We start from the raw sequence: 12,238 nt of genomic DNA on the forward strand, positions 1-12,238 counted from the left end.
AAAAGAAAATGTCATAATTATTTTTGTGAAGTTTGTACAGTCTTTGTTTCTTAAGTTTCTACCACTGGAGAGAATATTTATATTATTAAGATATGATTGTTTAGGGCAGTATTCTCCATCCACTTTAAACTGCTAACCCATGAATTAAATATCTTTCTGTAAACAAAATCCAAAAGATGAAGAAGATAAAAATAGAAATGAAAGCGGAAGGAAAAGGCTGGCATTTCAGAAGAGAGAAGGGCATGGAGGAAAACATAAGTGACAGATAGGAAGTAGGGAGTATTAAAAACTCCTTTTAGAGTTAAGTTTAACACTTCTCAGGTGGCTCAGTGGTGAAGAATCCACCTGCCAATGCAGGAGATGCAGGTTCGATCTCTGGGTCAGAAGATCCCCTGGAGGAGGAAATGGCAACCCACTCCAGCATTTTTGCCTGGGCAGTCCCATAGACGGAGGAGCCTGGAGGGCTACAGTTCACGGTGTCACAGAGTCAGACACGACTGAGTGACTGAGCATGCAGTTTTAACACATACATATTGGCAGGGGTATCTTACCATCAAGTAAGCCATGATTGGATGAACAATTCCAAAAAACATATTAAACCAAAATATGTTTTTCTTTTTTAATACAGCATCAAATTAATCTATAAACATCCTTATTTTTCAACTTTGTTTTTAAAAAATATTGCACTATATCTTTCATTCTTATTTTTACTTGAGAACTATTAGGTTTAACCTACAAAAAAGAAAATATTAAATATTACTAGTGACATCCAAATTTCTTTTCTTCTAATACAGATGAAATAAAACACCAAATATGTTTAAAAGACTATACTGCTGCTAAGTTGCTTCAGTCATGTCCAACTCTGTGGGACCCCATAGACGGCAGCCCACCAGGCTCCCTCGTCCCTGGAATTCTCCAGGCAAGAACACTGGAGTGGGTTGCCATTTCCTTCTCCAATGCATGAAAGTGAAAAGTGAAAGTGAAGTCGCTCAGTCGTGTCTGACTCTTAGTGACCCCATGGATGCAGCCTTCCAGGCTCCTCCGTCCATGGGATTTTCCAGGCAAGAGTACTGGAGTGGGGTGCCATTGCCTTCTCTGAAAAGACTATACTCAGATCAGATCAGATCAGATCAGTCACTCAGTCGTGTCCGACTCTTTGCGACCCCGTGAATCGCAGCACGCCAGGCCTCCCTGTCCATCACCAACTCCCAGAGTTCACTCAGACACACGTCCATCAAGTCAGTGATGCCATCCAGCCATCTCATCCTCTGTCGTCCCCTTCTCCTCCTGCCCCCAATCCCTCCCAGCATCAGACTCTTTTCCAATGAGTCAACTCTTCGCATGCGGTGGCCAAAGTACTGGAATTTCAGCTTTAGCATCATTCCTTCCAAAGAAATCCCAGGGCTGATCTCCTTCAGAATGGACTGGTTGGATCTCCTTGCAGTCCAAGGGACTCTCAAGAGTCTTCTCCAACACTACAGTTCAAAAGCATCAATTCTTCAGCGCTCAGCCTTCTTCACAGTCCAACTCTCACATCCATACATGACCACAGGAAAAACCATAGCCTTGACTAGACGAACCTTTGTTGGCAAAGTAATGTCTCTGCTTTTGAATATGCTATCTAGGTTGGTCATAACTTTCCTTCCAAGGAGTAAGTGTCTTTTAATTTCATGGCTGCAGTCACCATCTACAGTGATTTTGGAGCCCAGAAAAATAAAGTCTGACACTGTTTCCACTGTTTCCCCACCTATTTCCCATGAAGTGATGGTACCAGATGCCATGATCTTTGTTTTCTGAATGTTGAGCTTTAAGCCAACTTTTTCACTCTCCTCTTTCACCTTCATCAAGAGGCTTTTGAGTTCCTCTTCACTTTCTGCCATAAGGGTGGTGTCATCTGCATATCTGAGGTTATTGATATTTCTCCCGGCAATCTTGATTCCAGCTTGTGCTTCTTCCAGTCCAGCGTTTCTCATGATGTACTCTGCATAGAAGTTAAATAAACAGGGTGACAATATACAGCCTTGACGTACTCCTTTTCCTATTTGGAACCAGTCTGTTGTTCCATGTCCAGTTCTAACTGTTGCTTCCTGACCTGCATACAAATTTCTCAAGAGGTAGATCAGGTGGTCTGGTATTCCCAACTCTTGAAGAATTTTCCACAGTTTACTGTGATCCACACAGTCAAAGGCTTTGGCCTAGTCAATAAAGCAGAAATAGATGCTTTTCTGGAACTCTCTTGCTTTTTCCACGATCCAGCGGATGTCGGCAATTTGATCTCTGGTTCCTCTGCCTTTTCTAAAACCAGCTTGAACATCAGGAAGTTCACGGTTCACATATTGCTGACGCCTGGCTTAGAGAATTGTGAGCATTACTTTACTAGCGTGTGAGATGAGTGCAATTGTGCGGTAGTTTGAGCATTCTTTGGCATTGCCTTTCTTTGGGATTGGAATGAAAACTGACCTTTTCCAGTCCTGTGGCCACTGCTGAGTTTTCCAAATTTGCTGGCATATTGAGTGCAGCACTTTCACAGCATCATCTTCAGGATTTGGAATAGCTCAACTGGAATTCCATCACCTCCACTAGCTTTGTTTGTAGTGATGCTTTCTAAGGCACACTTGACTTCACATTCCAGGATGTCTGGCTCTAGGTCAGTGATCACACCATTGTGATTATCTGGGTTGTGAAGATCTTTTTTGTACAGTTCTTCTGTGTATTCTTGCCATCTCTTCTTAATATATTCTGCTTCTGTTAGGTCCATACCATTTCTGCCCTTTATCGAGCCCATCTTTGCATGAAATGTTCCTTTGGTATCTCTGATTTTCTTGAAGAGATCCCTAGTCTTTCCCATTCTGTTGTTTTCCTCTATTTCTTTGCATTGATCGCTGAGGAAGGCTTTCTTATCTCTTCTTGCTATTCTTTGGAACTCTGCATTCAGATGCTTATATCTTTCCTTTTCTCCTTTGCTTTTCGCTTCTCTTCTTTTCACATCTATTTGTAAGGCCTCCCCAGACAGCCATTTTGCTTTTTTGCATTTCTTTTCCATGGGGATGGTCTTGACCCCTGTCTCCTGTGCAATGTCACGAACCTCATTCCATAGTTCATCAGACACTCTATCTATCAGATCTAGGCCCTTAAATCTATTTCTCACTTCCACTGTATAATCATAAGGGATTTGATTTAGGTCATACCTGAATGGTCTAGTGGTTTACCCTACTTTCTTCAATTTAAGTCTGAATTTGCAATAAGGAGTTCATGGTCTGAGCCACAGTCAGCTCCTGGTCTTGTTTTTGCTGACTGTATAGAGCTTCTCCATCTTTGGCTGCAAAGAATATAATCAATCTGATTTCGGTGTTGACCATCTGGTGATGTCCATGTATAGAGTCTTCTCTTGTGTTGTTGGAAGAGGGTGTTTGTTATGACCAGTGCATTTTCTTGGCAAAACTCTATTAGTCTTTGCCCTGCTTCATTCCGTATTCCAAGGCCAAATTTGCCTGTAACTCCAGGTGTTTCTTGACTTCCTACTTTTGCATTCCAGTCCCCTATAATGAAAAGGACATCTTTTTTGGGTGTTAGTTCTAAAAGGTCTTGTAAGTCTTCATAGAACCGTTCAACTTCAGCTTCTTCAGCGTTACTGGTTGGGGCACAGACTTGGATTACTGTGATATTGAATGGTTTGCCTTGGAAACGAACAGAGATCATCCTGTCGTTTTTGAGACTGCATCCAAGTACTGCATTTCGGACTCTTTTGTTGACTATGATGGCCACTCCATTTCTTCTGAGGGATTCCTGCCTACAGTAGTAGATATAATGGTCATCTGAGTTAAATTCACCCATTCCAGTCCATTTCAGTTCGCTAATTCCTAGAATGTTGACATTCACTCTTGCCATCTCTTGTTTGACCACTTCCAATTTCCCTTGATTCATGGACCTGACATTCCAGGTTCCTATGCAATATTGCTCTAAGACTATACTAATAAATGCCAAATGGAAGTTAAGAAAAACAGTTTAATTCCAAAAATTAGAAACTATAAGGATATAATATTTAAAGAAGAAAAGTAAATTGTTTATCCTCACAAATGAAACATCCTGAATTTTACATAGATAAATTAGCAAATTGTATCTAAGTTCAGTTGAGTTCAGTTGCTCAGTCGTGTCTGACTCTGAGACCCCCATGGACTGCAGCATGCCAGGCTTCCCTGTCCATCACCAACTCCCGGAGTTTACTCAAACTCATGTCCATTGAGTCGGTGATGCCATCCAACCATCTCATCCTCTGTCGTCCCCTTCTCCTCCTGCCCTCAATCTTTCCCAGCATCAGGGTCTTTTCCAATGAGTCAGCTCTTCGCATCAGGTGGCCAAAGTATTAGAGTTTCAGCTTCAACATCAGTCCTTCCAATGAACACTCAGGACTGATCTCTTTAAGGATGGACTGGTTGGATCTCCTTGCAGTCCAAGGGACTCTCAAGAGTCTTCTCCAATACCACAGTTCAAAAGCATCAATTCTTCGGTGCTCAGCTTTGTTTATAGTCCAAAACAGTGTTCAAAGATTAGAATCTACTAGGGTTTTATTTCTTCAAATTGTAAACAAGTTTTTGAATGATATATTTTGCTTCCTAGTATTCCCTGTAATCTAACATAAAAAATATATTTTAGCTTATAATTGCCCCAGGAGTGGAAGAGACTGCACTGATGATTCGACAAATTGCTGACCACAATTTAATGACCTCGAAAAGAGATCCTCATGAATGGTTGGATAAGTCCTGGCTTAAAGTTGCACCGTCTAAGGTTTATTTCCTAACATAGAAATTGAAGATTTGCAGAGCAAATATAAATATATGTACTTGAATTCTCTTTCTGGTAGCCATTTTCTTGTTCTATCATGCTTGCATTAGCATATGTAACAATATGCCATAATGCCATAAAGCGCAACATTTATTTAGACAATTTTCCAGAACTATGAGTATTTTTCAACTTCATAGAGCTATTTTAATGGGATCTTCTTTCATGAACTTTCAAAATGAACTTGTTTTAGGATGACCTAATGGCTTCAATGTCTAATATTTTAAGAATATAATAATTTTTCTAATTTCTACATTTAAACATTCAAGAATAGTAGATATGAGAATTGCACAATTCTATCATTCCATGATTCATCAGTAATTCAATTATATAATTCAAAGTGAAAGTAGAGTTATGAAATAGTTATAAGATTAGGTAGTTAATTTTTATAAATTCCTTTTGCTTAAGCATAAATATTTCCAGGTTCTCATACCAACCTAGTATTTCTGTTACCTTATTTTTAAATATATTCAAATCCTAAAATCATGGAAAGAGGATGGAGATCATTATATACTAACATGGAATGACTTTCAAAATATAGTAAATGAAATGTAAAAGTTGCAGTGCAGAGCAGCCAGTACACTACCATTTGTGTAAGAAAGGGGGAAATTAATATTTATATGTATTCATTTACAAATGAATAAAATATCTCTGGAAAGATACCACAAAGTGATATCATTGATTATCTCTAGAGAAAACTGAGGTTGTGAAGTAGGAATGGGACTTTTTACCATATACCTTTTAGTCCTTTTGAATTTTGAACTGTGTGACTATTTTACCTACTCAAAAAATAAAATTATAAAACAAATAAAATATTCATATATATTAAATCATAGGACTTTTATTTGCATAAACAGAATATAGTACTATCAGCAAGTATGGGCATGATCGGAACATTTTTGTGTGTATGTATATGCAATTTCCTTCCTACCAAGCCATGTCCAATCTACTAACATGTCTGTCATTTGATAAAATCAAAGAAGATGTAAAAAGTCAATGTAACCCAGAAAAAAAAAAGGAATTTAGTAATAAATGTGGCGGCTACATTTTTAGACATTTATGAGATCTTTCTGAAAACATATACTTCTAGACTTAGATAGAAGTTTTTCCTATACTCTTCATAATAGGCCTTTTCGAAATGGTAACATCTGTTAGACATCATGCACATGGTTTATTTTAACCAAACTATGATGGCACACGGTCTACAAAGAGAGAGCTGAAAAAATCTTGAGCTATATAATGAAGTCTCCTAAAAGGTTTCTCATTAGAAGAGCTATCATTAGATAACAATTGTCATTTGAAGGATATGAACTATAATGAATCACACTGGATGAGTGGTTAGACTCAATGAACTTTAAGATCCTTCCCAATTCTGGGTGTTAGACTCTTTACTGACAGACAAATTTATTTCCCTCCTGGCCATACTTTTTCCACCAAGCATCTCAAATTGAGTGGTAGGTGCAATGACATCAATTTTAATCTGCTAGAGTGAGCAGAGTAAAAAGACCACTTCTGATTATTCCTTAAACGTTTTTCTAGGAAGAAATGTACTTACTTGATTTTCCAAGTGTTACTCCATTGGTGGCTCAGCTCATGTTAAATAAAGGACCTTCACTGAACTGGATATTGTTAGCAACTCTTTGTCAACTTCAGGAACTCCTACCTGAAGTTCCAGAAAAAGTGTTAAAGGTTAGTTATTTGAAATCCATATTCTTCTATGAGTCTATTTCCTTTGCATTTGAGTATGTATTTTCATCATAATGGTTTTCAAAATGAAGGTATCCAAGTTTGTTTTGGACTTCAAAGGGTGAAGAAATAATTTACTTCAGCTAAATTTCATATAGAATTCTCACTAGTTGTCAAACACATTATACATTTTAAAGTTATAATTCTGCACAAATCATTTATCACATTGCAGATCATTTTGAAGTGTTATTATGCCCACAGATATTCAATTACACACTCTATTCTTACGTGTTTACATCATCTCTTCCAAACAGTTCTGATGCCTTCATGATAGTAGTTAAAGAGAACTTTAGACTTATCCGTAAGTCTCTTTAATTTTTATGAAGGAAATGGTATTCATGGATAACTTGTGTAACTAAAAATTCTATTTTAAGTGATTAGGAAATAGATGCAAATTACAATAAGTTTTTCTTTTAATGGGAGCCAAATTATGTTCTCTTCTCATAGATCAATATAATATCTTTGAATGGACTACTTATTTATAGTTTTCCTTATTTCCATATAGTTAAGCATCATTATTTATATTTACTTGATGGATTTTTATGTTGCATATTTATTATATTAATTAACTTTATAAATTTTTTAGCATTTTTGTGGCATCACTTCCTTATTCAAGATTAGTCCTTCCATAACAGAATCACCTCAAATTTCATCACCTCAGGAAAACAGGGATCAGACTAGAAACTTTACTTCTCAGAGTTCAGCTTCTGGCTCTTCAGATTCTGTCATTCAAGAACATATCAATTATCAGTATTCAGACTTAGGAGAGACAGTACATGAAGACACCAACAGCACTTCAAATTATACCTCTTCCCTTATGGAATTAAAAGAAATGCCAGGCATTTTACCATCTGTGAGTTCTTACAATCAGACCAGCCATTGGAAAGAGTCTAGTTGTAACCCTAACACGGTACAGAATAATTCTGTTCTGACTAATATGGAAGCAAGGAATGTGTCTGGTAATTCCTTTCTGAACCAGAATGATTCAGAGTCAGATGTCTTTTCTTTGGGTCTAACAGAAATGAATTATGAAACTATAATATCACCAATCAACACTCAGAAGAGAGTCACCCCTCACTTTATAAATTATCAGAAAAAGGGAACACATGAAAAAAAAGGACCTATAAAAAAAGAATTGTCAGCTCCTGTCTTTTCACTTGAGGGTTCTCAACCTCCTCTTCATTGGAACTTTAAGAGAAATGTATGGGAACAACAGAATCATTCATTCAACTTACAGAGTGGTGCAGAGCAGAGTACATGTGACAAATGGTACTCTCAGAAAGATAATTTATTCATTAATCAGCGAAAATATCAGTCAGATGAGTTAGAAGGCTTCATCTGTGAAAGTTCAAATGCTGGGACTAAAAAGACTTTCTGGAAAGAATTACCATCTGTCCCCAGTTTGGATTTATCCTGTGCTTCTGATTCTAATGTAAATCAAAAAGAATTCAACAGTCTTTATTTCTACCAAAGAGCTGGAAAATGTTTAGGACAGAAAAGGCACTCTGAGTCTTCATCTAACTCAGGAGACAACAACTCATTAACAGGTAACATGATTCAATAGTTGATAAAACTACTCTCTAAAGTAATTTTAAGAGATAGAATTATCTCCAAATTAAAACAAAATTTTGTTCTAATTACTACACTTAAGAATCTTCAATAACTTTGACATCAAATAAATCAAAATTCTAATTATAGACTTTTAAGAAAATAAATGCAAAAAAATTATGTCAAAATCTTGTAACTTTAGATGACTAAGCATTTAACTGAAGAAGTTATGGCTGATTCATACTGAAGTCTGACAGAAAACAGCAAAATTGTGTAAAGCAATTACCCCTCAATAAAAAATAAATTAGTTAAAATAAAAACACAGAACAAATCTAAGTCAAGCAGAAGGCTAAAAGTAACAAAAAGTAAGTAAAGAAATTAGCCAATTAGAAAAGTAGCCTCTTTGTCAAGCTGGGATATTTAATGAGCTAATATTTATTAAAAACTTATTATATTCCCTTTATGTGGATTATTTGATTGTTAGTCCTATTAAATAGATACTATTATTGGCTCTCTATTTTACAAAGGATGTTTTTGAATATTTAATCATATCAGTTTTTAAAAGGACTTTATTTTCCCATTTTCGGTTATTATACCTTTTGTGTATTTCTTATTGCATTGGTCTGAGCATTTAAAACAAAATATTAAGCTCTGATGGCTATACAAAGATGGCCTTACTATGATGGGAAAAAAAAAATAAAAAGAAAGGAGAAGCTGGAAGTTTCAAAACTCCTCTTTTACACAGACAATTTTGTGAGGCCAAAGGGTGCCAAAGAATCTTAAATTCTTTGTTTTATTAAAACAGAATCCCCAAACCATGTAAGTTCTAGGATTCCCAAAATTTAGATTTGGTCCCATAAATAGTCATAATTTGTTTTTTCCTGATTTTAAGGGGAAATATTCTTTCCCTGGGAGAAGGCAATGGCACCCCACTCCAGTACTCTTGCCTGGAAAATCCCATGGATGGAGGAGCCTGGTAGGCTGCAGTCCATGGGGTCGCTAAGAGTCGGACACGACTGAGCGACTTCACTTTCACTTTCCACTTTCATGCACTGGAGAAGGAAATGGCAACCCACTCCAGTGTTCTTGCCTGGAGAATCCCATGGACGGAGAAGCCTGGTGGGCTGTCTATGGGGTCGCACAGAGTCGGACACGACTGAAGTGACTTAGCAGCAGCAGCAGCAGCATTCTTTCCCTAGTTTTGTAAGAACTTTTGCAAGAAATAAATGCTGAATTTTATTTCAAACTCTTTTTGGTTCCTATTGGGGAAAATCAAAATGTTTTCTCTCTTGACATTAATATCAGTCAACATTTACAGGTATACTTATAATCATTTATGTGATGAACCTAAGTGGCTTTTAAGAAATGATTTTTTTATATATGCTATTGAATATGGTTACTATTTATTATTTGCTTTTCATATCTACATTCAAATGAAATTAATTTATTGTGTTCTTTATTTGTACTCTGTCAAGTCCTGACATAAATTTGTCCAGAACTATTGGTATAACATCAAGATAATTTTCCATTTGTCTTGAATGTATATTTGTGGTCTCTGTGATAAAAATTATCTACTGCATTGCCTTTTAAATTTCCTCAAAATGTATCCAGAACTTGCAATTATGAGACTATATTGCTGGGAATAATTACTACCATTCTAAATATTTTAGCCTCTCTTTTTATTACTTTAATCAATCAACCTCTGTAAGTATACAAATCTAGAATATTTCAAACTGTGTCATATCTAACACAGTCATGAAAGGTGAGTCCATCCATGATCAGAGCTCAGGATAAATTCTTCAACATTACAGATATGCACTAAGAAATGGACTTAAGGAAAACTTAAAAGCAAGAGTCTTAAATCCAGGGAGATTTAATTGTTTGTGCAAGGCAAGAACATACACATACATGTGTGTTACACTAATTAGTATCAGGCCTGTAAGAATAGGCACATTTGTGCTAAAAATTTAATTTTTAATAGTCACTCTTTTATTTCAGTTTGGACGTTTCAACACTGTAAATACATGATAAAGAGACAAGATCCACCTGAGCATTTGAGAAAAAAAAATAGCTACACTTACTATTATCAGAAATAAAACAGCTTTCTTTTTTCTTCCTTTTAACAGATTTCACGTGCTTACAACCAGCGCAATTCAAAAAACAACGTCTTGTGTATGAAAAAGTCCCTGGTAGGCTTGACGGGCAAACTCGTCTGAGGTTTTTTTGAAAGAAAGAGTAGTGCTGCATGCCACATTTCACTGTTTTTTTAATGATAAACTAGTAATAAAATTATTTAGATTTGATCACGTATCAAAGAAAATGCTATTGTTCTTAGATGTTCTTGATGTTCCTATATTAAATTTCATAATATACATTCTACTTTATAGTTTATCTTTGTAAGTATTCTAATCAGCAAAATATTGTTATAAGATCCAAATATCTCCCCAGTTCACCTAAATATATTGAGCCCTTTTTTTAAAGAGAGGCAGAAAACCTTACTGAGTGTATAATCTAAGGGTTATTTTGCTGTCTCCTCAAAGGCCCGCTGCCTCCAGCAAGTCTTTGAAAGGAGCTTCCATCTCAGTCTGACCCTCTGAGTTCAGAAGTGAAGATCACCACAGTTCACCCTCCACCACCAACTTAAAACCTAGGGCAAAACTGAAGTTAGAGAACTTCCAATCAAAATGTTGTCTTCACAAACAAAATATTCAAACAAATCACTAAGAGAAAACATTTGCTACCCACATGATAGCAAAAGGGCTTACATTCCTAATATACAACAAATTCCTACAAATTGATAGGCAAAATACAACGTAATAGAAAACTGGGCAAAATTTGAATAGATATTTCTCACAGAAGAAACAAAAATAGCCGGGAACTTATTTAAAACCGTATGTAGCTTCATTATTTATCAGGCAAATACCTATTAAAACAATAAGTTACTATTTTTTCACCTATCAGATCAGCAAAATTTTTGAGAATTCATAATATCAACTGTCAGTATATGGGAGAAAGAATGCTTTCCTGTACAGTTGGAGAGGATAGTTGGTTTTTTTTTTTTTTTTTTTTTTTAAATTTTATTTTATTTTTAAACTTTACAATATTGTATTAGTTTTGCCAAATATTGAAATGAATCCGCCACAGGTATACCTGTGTTCCCCATCCCGAACCCTCCTCCCTCCTCCCTCCCCATACCCTCCCTCTGGGTCGTTCCAGTGCACCAGCCCCAAGCATCCAGTATCGTGTATTGAACCTGGACTGGTGACTCGTTTCATACATGATATTATACATGTTTCAATGCCATTCTCCCAAATCTCCCCACCCTCTCCCTCTCCCACAGAGTCCATACGACTGATCTATACATCAGTGTCTCTTTTGCTGTCTCGTACACAGGGTTATTGTTACCATCTTTCTAAATTCCATATCATCGCAGCACTGTTTATAATAGCCAGGACATGGAAGCAACCTAGATGCCCATCAGCAGATGAATGGATAAGAAAGCTATGGTACATATACACAATGGAGTATTACTCAGCCATTAAAAAGAATACATTTGAATCAGTTCTAATGAGGTGGATGAAACTGGAACCTATTATACAAAGAAATAAGCCAGAAAGAAAAACACCAATATAGTATACTAACGCATATATATGGAATTTAGAAAGATGGTAACAATAACCCTGTGTACAAGACAGCAAAAGAGACACTGATGTATAGATCAGTCTTATAGTTGGTATATTTTTAAATAGATGATTGTAGGTTTCTAATTCGTATAGTAATTATATTCCATTGAATACATTTAAAAGATGTTTTAATTTTAAAATGTCAATATTTCTAATAAAATTTTATTCTTTGCAGCTACTCAGAGTTATAATGAAACTTTTATATGTCTCTAAAATGGAGGTATGGGAATCTCTGGTGGCTCAGTGGTAAAGAATCCACCAGCTATACAAGCAATGTAGGTTCGATCCCTAGGTCGAGTAGATCCTCTGGAAACGGAGGAAACGGCAACCTGCTCCCGTTTTCTTGCCTGGGAAATCCTATGGATAGAGGAGCCTGGCAGGCTACAGTCTATGGGGTCACCAAGAGTTGGACATGACTTAGC

General features: G+C 36.3%; 1 protein-coding gene across 1 annotated transcript in view; it reads left to right on the plus strand.

Moving 5' to 3' along the window:
- SHOC1 (shortage in chiasmata 1) overlaps positions 1-11,172 on the plus strand; it is an 84,032-nt gene extending 72,860 nt beyond the window's left edge. The window contains exons 24-27 of the mRNA XM_070376077.1: positions 4,654-4,785; positions 6,379-6,528; positions 7,172-8,132; positions 10,260-11,172. Coding sequence (XP_070232178.1) covers positions 4,654-4,785; positions 6,379-6,528; positions 7,172-8,132; positions 10,260-10,360 — 1,344 coding nt within the window. The 3' untranslated portion in view covers positions 10,361-11,172. The remainder of the gene's footprint in view (positions 1-4,653; positions 4,786-6,378; positions 6,529-7,171; positions 8,133-10,259) is intronic.
- The last annotated feature ends 1,066 nt before the right edge of the window (positions 11,173-12,238 follow it).

Source organism: Bos mutus, chromosome 8, assembly GCF_027580195.1.
Source record: "Bos mutus isolate GX-2022 chromosome 8, NWIPB_WYAK_1.1, whole genome shotgun sequence".
Taxonomy (NCBI): Eukaryota; Metazoa; Chordata; class Mammalia; order Artiodactyla; family Bovidae; genus Bos; species Bos mutus.